This window comes from Aricia agestis, chromosome 1 (assembly GCF_905147365.1).
Source record: "Aricia agestis chromosome 1, ilAriAges1.1, whole genome shotgun sequence".
In the NCBI taxonomy this organism is placed as follows: Eukaryota; Metazoa; Arthropoda; class Insecta; order Lepidoptera; family Lycaenidae; genus Aricia; species Aricia agestis.
The window spans coordinates 16,345,109-16,365,029 of NC_056406.1; the positions used below are offsets into that span (position 1 = coordinate 16,345,109).

At 35.7% G+C, this 19,921-nt stretch overlaps 2 protein-coding genes across 4 annotated transcripts in view; one reads left to right on the plus strand and one right to left on the minus strand.

The window, feature by feature from the left end:
* LOC121727706 overlaps window positions 1–19,921 on the plus strand; it is a 185,469-nt gene that overhangs the window by 58,351 nt on the left and 107,197 nt on the right. The gene's annotated exons all lie outside the window — the stretch shown is intronic.
* On the minus strand, window positions 7,844–14,482 carry LOC121727739. The gene is made up of 15 exons (XM_042115724.1): window positions 14,378–14,482; window positions 13,687–13,723; window positions 13,040–13,069; window positions 12,749–12,805; window positions 12,446–12,460; window positions 12,300–12,368; window positions 12,199–12,231; window positions 11,967–12,026; window positions 11,651–11,749; window positions 10,174–10,260; window positions 9,687–9,752; window positions 8,839–8,877; window positions 8,540–8,572; window positions 8,344–8,409; window positions 7,844–7,886 (listed from the first exon to the last, which is right to left on the minus strand). Exons 1-15 carry the CDS (start codon window positions 14,417–14,419, stop codon window positions 7,855–7,857), a joined length of 765 nt encoding a protein of 254 aa, XP_041971658.1. The 5' UTR covers window positions 14,420–14,482; the 3' UTR covers window positions 7,844–7,854.

Sequence of the window (19,921 nt, forward strand, 5' to 3'; positions counted from 1 at the left end):
ATGTGGTGACTTCGGTTTCGTGAGAAGTATTCTAAGCATATGCTACCAACAAGTAAGATTTTGCACCGAGATATACCTGGTATACCGTAGTTCGGAAGGTGTTGAGAGAACTCCTGATTCTTTATAGATACAAGTTTGGGAGTTTTGGCGTTGTTTTAAGAACAGAAAGCATATGCTACTATGCAAATTACATTCATTATCATCATCATCATCATCACATCACACACACATAGTCTTTTAGATCGAGACTCGAGTGTGTCAAGCGATAATTAAAAAAATCTATACCTACCTAATATTATAAACCTGAAGAGTATGTTTGCTTGAACGCGTCAATCTCAGGAACTACAGGTCCGATTTAAAAAACTTATCTCAGTGTTAGATAGATCATTTATCGAGTAAGACTATAGGCTATATTATAATATCACGCTAAGACTAATACGACCGATGAAACTCAGGAAAATGTGGGAAAAACGGGGGAAATATTTTTTATGAGAAAATGTACGGTTTCTGTAAAATTCCTAATTTACGCGGGCGAAACCGCGCGGGACATCTAGTACATAATATAAGACTCGCAATTTGTGTTAGTTAGCCAATTGTGTATTTAATCATAATATTATTGTACAGTATGTATTATCAGAGAAGTTGATTCCTATGCAAATCAGGGACCTAAGTAGTTTGGTTGCGTTACGTCAAACCCAGCTGACGGATCACAATTAACATTGAATTGACATATTCGACCAAATAAAGTTGGTCTGTCAATTGCATAGGAATCAACTTCCTCGATGGTACAATGTCTGGGCGAGTGAATTAAACACAGAAATGACGTATAACTGAACACTAGTACTCTGGTGACGGCTGGTGTAGAAGTGATCATCAGACCGAAGTCGAGCGACCACTCCAAGCACCCCCACTACCTAAGTACCTAAGCGGCCATCTTTATTTACTTATCAATACACTACAATAATGGTATAACATTTATAATTTAGATTAAACAACATATGGGTTCAATGTTTATCGCTTAGAAAGCTAGTTCCGGTTTTATTGGCTAGGGTATAATCGGATATTAACGTAACAGTAAGCAGGCGTATTATAGACCATTCCGCGGTCGGCTTACTAGCGTGCGGTCGGGGGACCGGCGTACTGTGTTACCTATTGCTCTAAAACGGAAATGTTCCAGTAAATATTTAATGGGGCTTCCGATATTAGCGTCGTGTTCCCCCGCGTCGACAAATGGGTGTACCTTTAAATTTTTATGAGAAATATTTATCAAAATTTACGGCTCGAACTTTGTCCGCCGACGGCCGGACACAGAAAGCCATTTCACAATTTAAGGGGTTCTTAAAGGTCGACACGCACGCATGCCGCTCTTAAAATTACAACCTTTAGATATCCATAGCAATAAAGGTTTGCCACCATGCCGGAAAACCCCATATAAATTATATTTTTTTATTATCAGTTGGTATTACATTAGAGCGTTCTATGAAAGCACAGATAACTTAACGGTTTAGCCTCCTTACTAATAGTTATTATTCTGTTAATTAGCATTTGGCTTTCATTTTCCTTCCTTCTGCAGATTTATGTTATGTTAGTTTAGTATCAAAAAACTCCTGACAAAAAACTAGTAGCTATAGATAAGATATAATTATTACGTGTTTTGCAGAAAAAAGTATATAAGGTTTATAATACACTGCCAATCTTCAGGCAAAAAAGGAGCTTTTAAGCATGTTTGGTACAGGAAAAAGGAAAAGTATTGCGCAATAATTCATATCGAAATTCGTGTCAGTAGTGTAAAAAATTGCCATGAACTCCGTCTTTGAAAATGGAACGTGAATAATATCGTGGCGTGAAATTGAGCTTCATCATCCTTTGGGACTATTCATCTATTCGATTAGCTCTCTCGATAGACACCATGGCGCTGCCTTACATCTGAAATGGGTTACCTAAATAACCAGCTCGCCGGACGGAAATCCACGGACCACGTACCGATTGAGTTTGCATTTGTCCGGTTCGGATTTTAATTAACATTGTTTCAGTCCAATATTGGATCTAGCCGGTGCCCTAGATTTTTTCGCTCTAATAAAATAGCTACCTGCAGTATGAAGTGCATTTCTCACGTACTTTTATTAAATTTTTATTTACATGACACCCGTTCCGTGATATTTTGTTTGGATAAAAACAATTTTGGCGACATTCTATTTTCCGAGCTTTGTTTGTTATGAATTTTTCAAATGGCATAAGTAAAATTCAAATTGAGTATTTTCAAGTTGCAATTGAAACTTTGGTAAAAATATATTATAGAGATTGACGAATGTTGGCTACATGGCTATAGGTACTTGCGGCTACTTTTGACAAGGCAACCCAACATTAATCCATTTTATACGTTCTAAAGATTATTTTAAAATAAATTTGATCGAAAAAAAACGATTCCTGCAGGATTTTACGGTCGGATCCAATACTATAAAGTTTGATGTCTTTTTAAAATCGGATTGTCATATTAGAAGCTTACAATATTCGCTTATAAAAACTTGAAAGGGTTGACCTAAATATAAGCGGCGTCGATGGCCGTGACCTACATTTTATTTTAAGTAAATTACATCGTTAAATTTTAACGACAGATAACATAATATTAAGTTATGACTTTTAACGGTGGTATTTTTATCGTGGCTTATCTATAAATCAGTTTTGTTTTAAAAACTTCCAATTAAGTTTCTACTCGTACATTTGAGTATTTTTTAGTATAAAATTCTCGTTGTCACGTTGTTTGTGCGCGAACTCCTAAAAAAAGCTCAACCAATTTTAATAAAATTTTGTTTATAATATTATATATAAGTACATTCGTTAGGCCTGAAAATGATTTTTTGTTTTACTTTTTGTATTGATACTAGAAATAATTTATATGGCAAATTTTTTTTTTGCCGGGTCAGCTAGTGTTAATGTAAAAAAGAATACGAGTTACTAACATATTTTATGAAATTCTAGATGATAAGTAAATATGGAAAGATTGAATTTTAGTTTTTCCGAGCCGCGGTGGTTCCACGCCAGTGCTTCTTGTTGTTTTTCACAAAAAGCACAACTGGAACCGTTTGGAACTGTGATATCTTTCTTTGTAACTCAATTTTTACGCCAGGTCCATCCGGTATTGTATTTACCTTTCATCAATGTTTTGGCTGTAAACCAACCAGAGTTTTTGATATTATGAATGTTCTTCATCAGTTGGAACTTGGAATTGGAAATTGTTTTGAAAATTAAAACTATATAAGGATTAGTTAGGAAGTTTGTGAAACCGTTTTAAAATGGCATTCATCAATTTCAGCTATCGGCTATATACTCTTTAATTTACCTTATGATAAACATTGATAATAATTAATACGTATACTTACATAATACTTTATAATGCATACGTGGGAGAGCCATGCTTCGGCACGAATGGGCCGGTTCGACCGGATAAATACCACGTTCTCACAGAAAACCGGCGTGAAACAGCGCTTGCGCTGTGTTTCGCCGAGTGAGTGAGTTTACCGGAGGCCCAATCCCCTAACCCCTACCCTATTCCCTTCCCTACCCTCAACTATTCCCTTCCCTTCCCTCCCCTATTACCCTATTCCCTCTTAAAAGGTCGGCAACGCACTTGCAGCTCTTCTGATGCTGCGAGTGCCCATGGGCGACGGAAGTTGCTTTCCATCAGGTGACCCGTTTGCTCGTTTGCCCCCTTATTTCATAAAAAAATAATAATAATAATATACTAGCTGACCCGATAGACGTTGTCCTGTCTTAACGATGGGTATTTAATTCGATTTGGTATAATTAATAAAAAAGTGTTTTTATTTTTAAGTGTCACCTGGCACCGTGCACCGGGGCAGCTATAATATCTCCATGCCATTATACGTGGGAGAGCCATGCTTCGGCATGAAAGGGCCGGCTCGACAGAGAAATACCACGTTCTCACAGAAAACCGGCGTGAAAAAGCGCTTGCACTGTGTTTCGCCGAGTGAGTGAGTTTACCGGAGGCCCAATCCCCTATCCTATTCCCTTCCCTACTCTCCCCTTTTTTTTTTTTAAATACTTTATTCACTTTATTACAATTGTTTTACAGTATACATTAATACGCCCTTTTTCCTTCCCTTCCCTACCCTTCCCTATTCCCTTCCCTTCCCTACCCTCCCCTATTACCCTTAGCTGCAAGTGCGTTGCCGGCCTTTAAGAGGGAATACTCTTAAAGGCCGGCAACGCACTTGCAGCTCTTCTGATGCTGTAAGTGTCCATGGGCGACGGAAGTTGCTTTCCATCAGGTGACCCGTTTGCTTGTTTGCCCACTTATTTCATTAAAAAAAAAATGCCAAATTTCATCAAAATAGATTGAATAAAGTTCAGGCGAAAATCATAAAAATTTATTGTGCGGGAACCGTACATTTTCCGGGACAAAAAGTATCCTATGGTCCTTTCCGGGACTTAAGTATCTTTATACCAAATTTAAGAAAAATCGGTCCAGCCGTTTACTTACACATGATATCCTGACCACGCGGTAATATTATGGATTTATATTTATTATATAACTAGCTGTTGCCCGCGACTTCGTCCGCGTCAACATACTTCATAGTATAATAACAAAGATGGATAGTCTGCTAACAAATATGAAAAAAGTAAAATATATCCTCCTTCTTTTTGACATTCGGTTAAAAAAGTAGCCTAAGTTACTCCTTACTGCATCAGCTATCTGCCAAAAAAAGTCCCGTCAAAATCGCTCCAGCCATTTCAGAGATTAGCCGGAACAAACAGACAGACATACAGACAGACAAAAATGTAAAAAATGTTGTTTTGGTGTCTATACCGTATATACATTCATATGCATGTAGTAAAAAACGGTTCTTTCAATATTACAAACAGACACTCAAATTTTATTTATATGTATAGATTTATATAGATAAAGTATAAACCTTTTCAGATGAGAGATGTTTTGAGTTTCTATAGTGAGCTGGGATTTTATTTGATGTTGAGGCATGCAAATTCACGATTGAGTGATTTCTCGAGCGTCTTAATACCGGCCCTCCTCCCAAATTGCGGTAATGACGTAACGAGTGCCGACACGAATTTGTTCAGACGCTGATGAGTCTGTATCGAATTATGAGCCGACGTCTTCAGCCCGCACAGACCAAATAAATACTAGACAGTCGCTAACCTCCAATTAAGATGCTCAATTGATGAACAATTATTACAGTTTCGAGTCTGCGCGAGATAGAAGGTAAAGGTGAAACAGGTAGAGCAACAACATTAAAGAATATAAAGCGGTTTGCAGGATTTAGAAGAGTAAAAAGCTAAATTTGTATTTTCACCAAGCGGCGAAAATTAAGGGTCTGTAATGGAGGAGCGAAGGGAAGGCTATGATAAAATTACTTAAAAATCGGCATAATAAATTGCGGAGGATCCGAAGCTGGGGTCATAAAAATTCGAGGCCAATAAGGAAACGATATATAGAATACACTTACCCATTTATCCACCGGGGACCGTTGGAGGAAATTGGGCTCGTGTTGTACTCTTACAAGTCATTTATCTTTGTAATTTAGTACGAAACAAAAGAAGAAAAACTTATTCTATTAACATTGTTTTCTAAAAACATAACTGCCGCGATTCACGAAGTTTTTAACGTCTGTTCGGAAAAGTAAACATAATTAAACAATTTAGTCGTTTCGCTACCTTCGCGACGGGGAAAATGAAAAGTATTTTATTGTTTTCCAAAATATCCCAAAGACCTTGTGTTTTGTACTTTTTATGTTTCTGTTTACTCGTAGGCTACGAATTTGTAAATTCCGTACCTAACGGCGTTAAACCGTCAATGTTAGAACTGAGGATACGCTTAAAAGAGTATGGGTATACAAAATGTTGAACATAGTCTATGCCGGGCTGCCGTAGCCGCCGGCTGGTAATCCAGTTAAAGCACCGCCATGCCGGCGAGCCCTGATCGAAACGTAATTGGGTGTACACACCTGCCCACAGGATTATAAGGGAAATACTCTATAAGCCTGTCTTGTAAAATAAGACTCAACTAAACGAGCGGCCGCTTTCAATGTTGTTGGACTAAGGACTTATCAGTTTTGAACCGATATGGGTGATTGATAGAACTATAATAGATTTGACAGCTGCCTGATAAACGCGTCTGAGTGACTGTGCCGATAGAGCAAAGCAGCTTTGCTTTATCTATGATTTGATTAAGAAATCACTGCTTATAGTTAATCCAAGCTTTTTGACGAGAAAAGCTGTTACCTCTTAAAAGCGAAGAGAGAAAACGTACAAAAGAGTAAAGGTTGATGAAGGAGTCATAATAATTAGTACTCTACTAATATTGACTGGAGTTAACCAATGCAATATTACACGGTGTACGTTACACGTAACTAAGAAACAAAGTTAACCACGCAGTATAATAATTACTACTCTACTAACGTTGATTGGAGTTAACCAATGCAATATTACACGATACACGTAACTAAGAAACAAAGCTAACCAAGCAGTTTCAAATATCAACAGACTTAACCAGCTGTCAGCTACACAACGCGCCGCACCGTCGATCATACTAGTGTAACGCCACTGCCGATACTTAGTCAAAATGAATTCGCATTTCGCCAGTTTCGATGCAAAAGTAAAATGACAAAATATATGCATGGGATTTGTGCATAACCCATCGCTAGCGCCATTACACTTAGCGATGCGTGCAAATCCAATACAATTTAGAAATTTAATTTTGCCATCGTGACTGGCGAACCGCGAATGCATTTTGACTAAGCACTCTGAACTACGTAGCGACTGCTAGTGCCATGCCGCAGTCCATCATAACTAGCAACAACTGCTGTTGCGCCACCGTTACAACTCGAGCGCAACTAAGTCTAATTGAAATGTCAGCTGTTACCATCAAATAGAAACTCCATCCTCGTGTTTTTGCACGGCCGAGAAAGGATTGTTTTATACGGCTGTAATGTTTTGTTTCAAAACATTTATTTATTTAACAATAGTGTAGACCTTGAATGTTTTGTTACAATACCCTCGACGTATGAAATATTAGATTGGCGATTGCACAGTTTCGACTCTGGTTTCGATATGTTGTCAATTTCAGGTCACCGTACCCTAGAGACCCATAGTGCTGTAGTGTCATTTAGCGCTACAACCTACTATTAATTAAAACATTCACAAAACTATGTTTATGCAACGAATATGACATGACAAAAATAATATTGCGTCGTAGTTACATCATAATAATAAGTATGTAAATGTATGGAAAATGTAAACATAAGACATTCTGATCGCATATTGTTCGCTACAGAATAATAATTACATTCGAGAAGATTCCGAAATATAATCTCAACCATATAGGTACATTTATACGTAGAGTTCATAATAACTGCGAATATTCACCCCTATCGCCTCCCACGTCAAATAAACAATTACCCTTTTTTAACAAGATGATTTTCAGGGTTGTGCAACATTTCCAGTTGCACGTGGAACAAAGGCATTGTGATGGTGTCAGTCAGTTCCGACAAGTTTCAGAACTGGAGCCGCCGTCCTTGTCCGACATATTGCCATCGACGGCCACGCGTGTAACCTTTTACCTTTATCCCGGGGAGTGGGTGTTCAGGTGGGCAATGGGAATAAATATTGCTATTTGTTTTAAGCTCTCTTTAAAGGTCAGTTAGGATTCTCCTTAAAAACATAATTGCCATTTCATTACGCAACCGGATTTAATGAAAATAAAAAGTCTTTTTTAGTTTTTTTTTATTATTTTTTCGATATTAAACTTCTTTTGCAGTAGAGTATGAAAATTACTTTTTGCTGCAAATAAAAACAATAAAACGCCGCACAGTCGGATTTTTATTGAAGTCCTATACTATCCGTTGAAGTTGCTGAAATTAACACACTTGTTAATAATAAATAATCGGCTAAAATCAAAGTCCACTTATGAATTTCTGAGTACTATGTTCGAAGGAGAGTCACAGATGTTGGATTTTCCTTGTGAGGATTGGTTGTGCATACTTAATGCTCTGGCCTACTTCCGCTCTAGAACTCAAAATAAACTACGTATCAACGTACATAGTGGAACAGTTTATATTGTTTCGTTTCAAATAATCACACTAATATTATTGAATGTTTTTCAGTCCTTCTAGCTAAAACTACTAAAATTGTAATAATAACATTTTACATTTTATTAGTCCTACTTCTTTTTATACTTACACTTCTCACTCTCACTCTCACTTCACACTTAGTTAAATAAAAAAATATCTAGTTTAAGCTAAATCTACCTTTAAAAGTCTTGCTTATCTAAACTTTAAGAAAGTAATACTTAACTAATTTGAAAATTACCTGAATATCTGTCCATAATATGTTCAAAGCGGTCCGTTAACTTTTTCAGTTTTTCATCTACGACGTCTGAAATAAAAGTTTGTAAATTGAAAAGTTGAAACGTCAGTTTTTATCAAAAAGTTCATCTTAATATAATTTATTTTCAATTTATAATTTAAATTGAAAAAAGGGATTTCAAATTAAAAAGTAGACTTACAATCAGTGTGATCAGCAGCATGCCGCGTTTCTACTGGAGACAGATAGCACTAGGATTATAATATTATGCTGTGTCGCGGTCTGGGCTAGCATCGATAAAGTTTTGATAAAGTATAAAGTAATCGATAAAGTTTAGCTACCCGGTAGGTACCATAATACACTATGTCTTAAAACTTTAATGTTATTTTTACTAACATTATACTTCAGTCAGTCAGGTAATAGCGGCTAATAAATAATGATATTTTATTTATTCAAAAAGCTCAAAAAGCTTGGTAAATCATCAAACAGAAGGTTACTTACATATTTTTTCCACTTCTTCATCAATTTCTGTTATACCTACTGTAGTGAATAAAAAAATAAAATTTATAAAAAAAGTTTTAATTTTCGTTAGTACGATACGCAGGAAATAAAGAGACGAAAATAAACAAGACGAAGTGTCAAACATTACAGTAGATAATAGATATAAGTAAGTCATATTATAAGTAATAACTTTTTACATAAGTAATTTTATTTTAAATTGTCATAAATAATATTATAACAATATATTTGTAGGTATAATTGAATTTCTTAACTCCGTTAATGTTCTCTATTACTTCCTTGTCACTCTTAATATACAGTTTAAAATGTATTTGACGAAATTTCTGGAAAAACCACCCACCCCTTTCCTAGCCAGCACGATATTACGGAGTTAATACACCCAGACAAAAGCGACCAAAACAGTTTGTGTGATCATTTCGCCATGCTTTCATTGTGAAATTGAAACAATTTAATTTTAATCTAATTAGACAGTTCACTCTGACGTAATGCCGGTTAAATGGAAACTTTTATCTGTAATAACTGATATTATTTATTGCAAAATCTGTAGAAATAGAAATATTTTAATCTACGATATATAATTATTTGATTTCTAATATCAGTGTGGTTTATATATTACAAACACCTAATTCCGAAGTATCTGTGACCAACCAGAAGTAGACTTTTAGTTGGCAACTTCACTAATATTAGTTATATTTCGAAAGTTTGTTACCGCGCACGTGTTTGTTACTTTTTTCGTATAAATGTAGTTGTAGTTTAGGTTTACCGAAAAAAAAGTTACCGTGTAATCGACTTTGTCCAGGTAAGCTAAAACGATTACGTATAAAACTTACACCACTTTCTTATCTGATTATCGCGATTCATCTGCGCTGAGGTCCGTCGTTGGCTTTTGGCTTCTTGTAAAAAATATAATTAAACTTACTATACATAGTTATTGCTTACAACGATACTACAATTTATATCAATTAGAATATGTAAAGTGTATAATAATATGTATATAATAATAATAATAATAAAAATTTTATTCAAACATAAATACAATACACTGCACACACTAAAGCAAAAAAAAAAAAAAAGCAAACAATAACCCAAAAGAAAAAATAAAACAAACAACAAACTACAAAAAAAAAATATGGCATCATTAGGCAGTGCATTGTATAATGCCGAAAAGGATACCCACTCAGGTGTATTACCACGGCGCAGAACACTGCACCGCGGTACCTGATCTTCCGTGGTTCCTATACATATTACGCCTGACGCACGACAGATTCAACATAAATAATAATAATAATATATAATAATATATTATTGTGTACTTACCATTTTCTAGATCAGAATCTTTGCAGAGCAAAAGCTTACAACTGTCGGGATCCTCGGGATCCACACATTCGTACTTCCACCTGCATGCTGCATTCAAAATATATTTCTACTTTAAAACTTTATTAAAATCTGTACAGTGATTTAAGTGTGCCAGATGCATTTCGTATTTATACCTACCTGTATTTTAGTACCTATTTGAGGCTCATATTCTATTTAGTTGTCATTACTGTTTAGAAAAATTGTGTACCAGAGTGTCTGGTAGTGCGGCTACGCTATCCTTTCTCGGTTATACGCCCACAGTAGTGGTTAACCGCAACCCCACTTACGTGAAGGCTAACGCTGACTCAGCGGATTGGGGCTCACGGTTACCGCGATAGCATAATCAGGCGTTATATTGCCAATTTAGCAGTCAGAGGCCCGCTGGTTCTCTAGCTGATTGCTTCAATTCAATTCACTTTGATCTATTTATTATTGCATTGTTGTCTTAAGAAACAGTGCTTTGTTATTATATGACATGTAAATGAATAACATTTTAGCCGGACATACGGCACATAATAAATGAATGAAACATGAAAAAAAGCGGCCAAGTGCCCATGAAGGGTCCCGCAGCAGCAATAAGGTTTATTTTTTTGAAATTAAGAGGTTTTTGATTTATTTTCATATTTCAGTTGATTTAATGCAAGTTAAATTAAGGTTTACCATTTATGACGTATAAAAAAACTACTGGCTAGATCTCGTTCGAACCAATTTTCGTTGGTGGTTTTTGTAGTAATGTACATCATATATTTTTTTTTTTGATTTATCATGCCCCTACTTTAGAAGTTAGAGGGGGGGGGGGGGGCACACACATTTTACCACTTTGGAAGAGTGTCTCTGGCAAACTATTCAGGTTAGAAAAAAATGATATTAGAAACTTCAATATGATTTTTGAAGATCTATCCATAGATACCCCACACGCATAGGTTAGATGAATTTTTTTTTGTTTCAGTTGTATCTATGGGGACCCCTAAAATTTTTAATAAATTTTCCATTTTTGTATCAAAATCTTAAAACGGTTCACAGACTACATATACTTACCAAATTTCAATAGTATAGCTCTTATAGTTTCGGAGAAAAGTGGCTGTGACATACGGACGGACAGACAGACAGACAGACATGACGAATCTATAAGGGTTCCGTTTTTTGCCATTTGGCAACGGAACCTTAAAATACGGAACCCTAAAAATGAACGGTCACGGAATATTACACGCACAGTGCACAGAGCATTGAACAATTTTCAGCCAGTAAAAATCTTACTTGCTGGTCTCAACGGGCGACGGTAATCACTTTACATCATGCGATCCGTCGAGTTGTTTGCTCGTTACATCATAAATGTAGTAAAGTGGTAACCGTTTGTGAGAACCGTTAGCCTCCGCTCGTCTATAAATGCCTTTTCTTAACTTCAATCAATTTTGACGCCTACTTCGATCGGCGCTACCTTTTTGTTCTTTTGATTCATTTTTATTTCCTCCTCGTTTCAATCCATTGCGTCGTTTGTTTACTGAGTGCCAGCTTTTTTGTACAGACGATGGGAGACCTTGAAAAATAAGGCACATTTACTTGTAGATATCTACTACGATGTTTACACTTATTTTATTTATAGGCCTCTCAAGCCCCTTGGTTACAGAATTACCTGAATATATTGCATTAAATAGCTGGATAATACAACATTAACAGACCTAATAGTCCATTAAGATTAGCGTGAGAGCTTTCAGAGCTTTTTAATCACTTTTTAAATAAAAGAAAAACATTACCAGTTGTAGGTTCGTTTATGGGTAAAGATTGTAAAGCACTAATCCCTGACATGTCCTCATCTAAAATAAACAAACAACTTTTTTTAATTGATAAAAATTAATATTTCTTTAAATAAGGATATAACGCTCTACATCTCTATAATTGTAATAATTGTTGTTATGTTGTCAATTGTCATGGATTTCCAAGTTATTAATGAAATAATTAAATTGCTTTATTGACTTTTGGTCTTACCTTTTAAAGCAACAACTCGCGCTTTCGTCGAGACTGCAAAATAATAATAATAAAAAATAGCAAACATTTAAATAAAATACTTTTTTATGTGAAGTACTTACAGAAGGCTTCAAATAGTTTATCTGCCAACTCTTTAGGAGTCTTTGTTGAACTAACAAAGCCTTTGCCGACTGAAAATAAAACTTCGAATAAAATAGAGCTTTTTACGTTTACTCTCGTATAAAATATTATATTATTTTATACGTACTTCCTGGTTCTTCAACTGCAAGTTATAATATTAATTTAATTCAACATGAATTTGATTACCTATACCTAAGTACAACCTTTAATTGAACTTATTATATTTAATATTGCTTTAGATTTTACTTTTAGACAATATTATTTCCGTGTCATTTTATTCTTAAAATACAGATCATAGACACCATGCCTATAACTTAATTGTAAAAAAATAATCTTTAAAATGTATGGCCTTTATAAATTAAGAATACAAAAAAAAGTAAGGTTATTACTATGGGTGATAGTCTGAAATAAATGATTTGAATTTCAATACCTTTGCTAAGCAACCTTGTTGCGATTGGTATGAATGCGACGGCTGATATTCTTTCGCCTAAAAGTTAGTATTTAAGGAGATAAGACTCATTTTAATTTATGACTGAAGGTGGAAAATTTGTGTACAATATTTTAAACTTCAGCTTTATAAGATCTTGTTAAAGTACATGCAATGGATCGTTACAATACCCGTTATAAACAAGTAAGAAAGTCTCCAGTCTTTTGTATCAACAGCACCAATCATATTATTGTGCGACGTGCTAATTAATTTACATAATTAAATACATCATACCCGTTGTAAACTTTTTTAAATCAGCTAAAGCTGTAAATATCATATTATTATTAAGTATAGAAATTTTAAAATACATAATATAATATTAATTTAAAACACTTAACAGAGGTAATAATAATCTCGCTAGGGATAGTGTCACTAAAAACGAACTTGTGTAAGAGTGGATCCATAGTTTTATTTTAAGAAGCACTTAGAAAATGTAGACTTTCTGCATTTTTTTAATATAAAGTTCTTAAAATGTGCAATGACTTTGATAAATGCCTTAAATGTTGCACAAACTCTGGAGCAGACAAGACGTTATCTACAAGATTTAAGAGCATTTTATTTGGTCAGCCGCTGCGGTGAGTATCTAAGCTGCGGTAGTATTAAAGACCAGCGGGGCTAAAATGGTCGCTTTGGAGAGTCATGATATGAATCATAATATGATTAATTTTGTTTTAAATTGCAAGTTGCAACTCTGCTTGCAATTCATGTCTAGTAATTCGTTCTGATTTGACATTTGTCAGTTTGACAGTTTTGACAATTCATTTGCTGAATTGATTGAGAGGAATTGCTAAATGTGACCATTTTAGCCCGCAGCTAAGTTAAACATACTTACATTTCAATGATGATTTGATATAGGATTATAGAATATAAGAAATACTTACTTGTGGTTGTGACAACTTGGGATGATAGTATGATCAGCTGTAAAAATAATATAAAATATATTAGTAGATATATAATAGAATGTACTTTATAATATTGTATAAAATATTTTTAAACGACCTTTGGTATTTTGAAGTGCCGCGTCTGCGTAATAGAGACTCGATCTTCATTTTAAAGGAAACACATAATTTCTACTGTAAGTAGTCCTCCTTGGCTGCTTGGCAAAGGGCGACCATTAATTACGTAGGCTTAAGAGGGAGGCAAGAAGGTACGGCAAAACCTCACAAAATCTCATTTAATGGCAAGGGAAAATATAATTATGAAACTAAATCTCACTCGAAGGTACTCGGGCTCCACGTCTTACCGAATTTTATCGAGGGGAAAGAACCTATTCGAAAACACCTCCGGTAAATTGATGTCTTCCAATGGCTGCGGGGATTAACGAGCGAATGACGCCCCTGATATGAATAAATGAAGGAACACAAATGGTTCCGAGCAACATTAAGCTAACATAACATAGGCATTAAAGTACCTCACTAGGCCCATGTTAAGGGCCGTGAGGAGTAATTAGGTTTAATTTAGTAGTGAAACATCGTGTCTTTGAAATTTTACAATTATATTTTATTTCTTTATGGAAAGAAGAAGTATCAATTTCGAAATAAGTAATAAGTAGTAACACTTGCATGTACTTACCATACAATAAACAACGGAACACCACATGTTTATTTGCGGCATCTAATATTTTTATTTCAGCAAATTATGGGAGTAACGAAACGTAAAATAAAAGAAATAAAATAAGAAAACACATTTTACACTTCAGTGCCAAGTAATAAGAAAGTTTAATTTAGAAACAATAAAATGTTAGAATGCCGTAAAGTTAAAACATTTTATGGTCACATAATAAATAGTTGTAACAGAACATTGGAGAAATTGAGGCTCAACTCTCAAGAGTACAACTATGACATTTTAACAAATTAGGGTACATAATAATTAACTTTTATTTGATTAAATCGTTTTTTAAGCCTCTACATCAATGATTGTTGTGGTATTTACAATAACTAAGTATTAATTAATAGTAATTAGTAACTAATAAACTAATGAGACCGCGATGTTACAATCGCGATTGTGCTGATTTGTCAACAGCTACAATACGTTTTGATGTTACTAACCGCGTGACCTTTGATATCCATTTAATTGTTCTACAATCTATATCAGATCTACACAATTCGTTACTGACTACTGTTCCAAATTAATTAAATAAAGCTAAGATTACGCAGTCTGACATTTGGTAATTCGTGTATTTTTCAATGAACAAGAAATAGCCTTAAAAACGACTGATAGTCCACATTCTCCAAAGCAATTTTCAATAAAGTGAGGTGTGATAACAGCGCATGTATGGTGTCTGGTAGTGCGATAGTGAAAGGTCGCACGCAGTGACCCACAGCTGCCACAGCACCACACGGCCGAAAGCCGACTCCCATTGTAGACCACGGTTTCGCCATTTAACACTCTCGCCGCGAAGAAAGACTTCCAATTACTAACGAGTTTCGTAAAGAGAGCATTGTTTGCGTGATCTAGATCTTCGCGCTCAAATTGTGTTTCTTAGATCATCAGCTCCATTGTTCGACTGACGAAATCGTTTTTCCTTTACCTAGACGTATGTTACAGATTTGTACAGTGTCTCGATTTCTAAAGTTTCTATCACCTATTTAGGTTGTTGTTTTTTCGCTCTCAGTTCTTACAAAATGAAGGCAAATATGGAAGAAGGTCTACCTTCTCACGAAATGTTGTCTGACGGACCTATATTTGGAAATTACCTTGATAGTCAATGGATTTCGTGAAATAACATGTATCCTCAATCTAAACTATAAAGGATAACACCTGTATGTACTAAGAACTAAAACCATGGGAAATATTAATACCTACAATAAGACGACTATTTGAAATCCTTTGGCCTACGAACAATAAAAACTACCTTTGGCGCAACAGTGCTTAAGAGGATTCCACACCGCCATTTTTTCCATACAGACGTTGTCCCCTGTTTCCTCCCTGGATAATGCTAGTAGAGTTATAATTTTTTTCCTGAATATCTACGGCCACTAATACAATGTCCCTATGTTTTCTTTTTTTTTCATAATTTATTTATTAAATAAGATATGAACGTTCAAAAACCTAAAAAAATGGCCAGATTTTCCGCTGTGTTCAAACGTCCAGAAAACAAATTTGGCTAGATTATACAAAAAAAGCAAAACATACGAACACAGCTCAAGCCTTTTTTTAATCTTTAATGAAAAAAGTACTTAAATCGGTTATGTTTTGGAGAAGGAATCAGGGGACAACGAATCGTTGATTTTCTGGATTTTCTGCAGTTGTCTCTATCGCGTTCTGCGGTATAGGCTTGAGGTAAGGGAGACAGCTATAGATATTACACGTACTTTTTTTTCATTTCTCTAGCCCCTGGTGTATCCTCTTAAGCGTCGTGATTGCATCAACTTATATAACGAGAAATTCATTTTGCTACCAGTAGCCCTAGCACGGCCACCAGTAGAAATGCGAAAGTATGGACAAACTGTGGAGATAAACTTAATGTAGCATTCCGCTCTTTTTTCGTTCCCAAAAATTTAATTAAAATGCCACTTTATGACAGACTATAGTCCTAAAAATTCAAATAATATCCTACTCTATGACATATACTATAGTCTGTCATAAAGTGGCATTTTAATTGAATTTTTGTCGGTCGCGATTGGCCGCGGTAATGATCGGAACGGCACCTTTAGTTTATGTCCACAGTTTGTCCATACTTTCGCATTTCTACTGGTGGCCGTGCTAAGGCTACTGGAGCGGGTAAAAATTTATTTGCATATAAATTACCAATAACTTGGAAACCTAGTTTTGAGGATATTTCGTAGCGAACGATAGAGATCCGCGCCGCGCCGTCTAGACGCGACGGGCGAGGTAGACTCGTTCTCCGACTGCTGCACCGCGCGACCGACGCACCCCACCCGTCCCCCGACCGGTCCGCCGACGAATCCGAGATAAGATGTAGAAAACCCTGCGGTTTGCGGTAAAATTCTCTAGACAGTGACAGCGCAGTACCACGCCGAGTGCGGCTGAGGATACAATGTAACATTATTGACACCTAAAGTGCACTTCGGCGTTGCTTCCGAGAACGAGCACTTGCTTAGAATAAGCCGATATTGGCTATAAATTCATAGAGGAAGCCGGCTAAAGTAAGTTAGAGTGGCGGAGGTAAACACTTCAGAACATCTAATTTTAGCTATCAATTTTGATCCTTTTCTTGATCGTTCTTCAAAATAAATAATTATAAAACTTGAGAGGTGTCAAGGGACACCCAAATGGAACGAAGTTATTTCTTATTGAATATAAGAAATAACTTCGTTATTTCTTATATAGAAAAAAACCTGTATTATAATAATACACTCAAAAATTATTAAAAATAACTTACGCCATCTATTGACGCCCTGGAATACTAACAACGCGTCGCTGTTTATTCTTAAAAAAACGTCTAGTTAACGCACAGGAATACTATCAACGCCCTCTGCCCCTACCATGCAGGTACTAATAACAAATGTCGAGGTCAAATATCGTTCTGTCTGTGTCTTATTGGAACTTCGTTCCAATAATATGAATATCCTTTATGCACCACATGTAACTTGTACCCCTACCTTAGTTCACAAGAAACGGTTTGTTTCTCTTAAAAGTCTTCAACCATTCCTAAAGGGCAATAAAACTAATAGAACAGAATTCTATGACATTGTGTGTTCACATTGTGTACACAAATCAACGTGCGCTTTACGTCAACAATATAAATCAAAGGAATAAAAGCTGAAAACATAAATGCCTCTATTTGTGTAACTTTAGCTATGACATTTTGCGGTTTAAAAAAGTGGAAAATAGTTTGAAATGTCTGGTTTAAATGAAATATTTTCCCATAACAAGTGAACAGCTCGCGACACGAGTGCCGAGGAGTCGTGAATAGAATTCATCACTCACCGACCGCGACGTTCGCCGCGTGCCTCGTGTCTCTGCCTCGTTAGCTGTCGCGACTCGCGGTTTGTACTCACCGCACTTAGAGCATTAAACCAGATGCTCTAAGTCACCGCACCGTCGTTATAAAAACTTAGGAAATTAAATCATGAGATAAATAATCATGTCTAGCGCCTATTTACGGCAAAGTATGCAGTAAAGACTCGCTTCAAGTTTCATTCACTTACGTTACTCTGTTATGCTTTCTTTTTTAAACGATACAAAACTCACTTGACAATGACACTCCTATTCCATATGGAATAGGATAAGCGTAAAGCAAACAGTACGGTTTAATAGTATAGTATAGCATAAAAGTCGAATCGCCCGCCTCAAACAGTCATAGTAAGATTAACTCAACAACAATATAGTTTGCAAGGTAAAATATACTTCATAGTTCATGATTTTTCTCTTTTGTTCAAACACTTCCAATTACTGAAATGACGGTACAAACTATTCGCTAACGACATTAGTTCCACAATTTGCAATATCAGTTATGAGTTTACAACTGTCAACGGTAATTGACGTCAATGTCGCTCGAGGGCGCGCGGCGGTGGGCGGCGCTTTCCCAGCGACCCAGCTGCGTCCGGACCGCGTCATCAACTTGCTACGTTTATTTTGTTCCCATTCAGGATTTCCTCTATATAGTTTATAGGGAACGATAAAAATAGTATGCGCTACTAAAGTTATTAGTTACGGTTAATTTTGTTGTATCTGTGAGTTCTACCACAGGTTCTGACATATTAACGGATGCTCCGTATTTGTCTTTGATTGGTTGTATAGAATTATCACTGGAGCTACTCTACATTTGCAACCTAAATAGTCATTTTAACAAATACATAATTACACAGCAGTTCTAAATTGCGTTACCTATCCCCTCTACCTACATCTATGTTTTATTGTATACTAGTCGTTGCCCGCGACTTCGTCCGCGTTATCATAGTATAATAACAAAGAGGGATAGTTTTCCCCTCTTTGTTAAAAACGAGACCCTATATTTTAAGCGAACGTCTTCATCATAGTAGCTCCAATCTTTAATTATTTCAGTTCGATCAGTCGAAAATCTAATAACTAATATAGTTCTTGCAATCTACGAGTGCGCGTAGCCTTTATTTGTAGTTGGAAATACGAATAGACATTTTCGTTAGTGTGCGTACCTAACGGAGCAGTCAGTAGCGAGCGAGCCATGGATATGGAGCGTGTATAGATATGGTCACCAACACAACTAAGGGCGCCCCGCGCTCATAGATTGCAAGAACTATAAGATTTATATACAAACTTTCATCCCCTATATTAACCCCTGGGTGGAATTCATCTTTTTTATTTTTGTTTTATTTTCATTTTCATTATCAAAATCCTTTCTTAGGAGATAACTACGTCATAGTAGTTTTGTGCATGCAAAGCAATGAGTTTCTAAAATACTAGAGTAGCAATGTCTTACAAAAGATTCTCAGAAATGCTTAACCACTTTTTTGTTCAAAAGACAATGTCAAGTCATATATTCGTTATGTCATTATGTATGTGAGATATGCCTGCAGGCATCTTCGAAGTGGCAACGCGTTGTTACCGTAAACTTCCAATCTAGTTACGTTAGTAACATAGAATATCATTGATGCAAAGTCTCAGCCCGATCGGTTTAAAATGGACAAAGTTTCATATAAACTTTCATCCCCTTTTTTATCCCCTAGGGGGTAGAATTGATAAAAATCCTTTCTTAACGGAAGCCTATGTCATAATATCTACCTGCATGCCAAAGAACAACGAACCTTATTGGCATGCCTAAACTTATACGTACATATAAAATGTCGTATTTTGGTGTACACCTTTGAAACATACGCCAATCAATTGAGAAGATGTTTACAAACAATAAACATTCTTTGACAAAATATCGTAAATGATAATATACTTTCTGATATATTTCAGTCAGAAAATGTAAAATAATTTTATTTCAGATAATGTTCAGATATTCAACTTTAAATATTTCAAAAAGTATATAATTTATGACATTTTGTCAAAGAATATTTGTTGTTTGTAATTATTTTCTCTGTCAATTGACGCATGTTTCATAAGTGTACACGAAAATAGCTTTAGGCATGCGGGGCATGCCACGCTCTATCGTAAGGGACTATTATTATAAATATTCTGTGGCTCCATACAAAAAGGTTCGAACTCTTTTCAGCCCGATCTGCCCAG

Coding starts and splice junctions, on each gene's coding strand:
- LOC121727739 (XM_042115724.1), bottom strand. CDS start 14,419: ATGCCGCAAATAAACATGTGGTGTTCCGTTGTTTATTGTATG. Junction 11,750..11,966: donor CATAAACGAACCTACAACTG/GTAATGTTTTTC, acceptor TTATTTTTCAAG/GTCTCCCATCGTCTGTACAA. Junction 8,878..9,686: donor TAATCAGATAAGAAAGTGGT/GTAAGTTTTATA, acceptor TATTCACTACAG/TAGGTATAACAGAAATTGAT.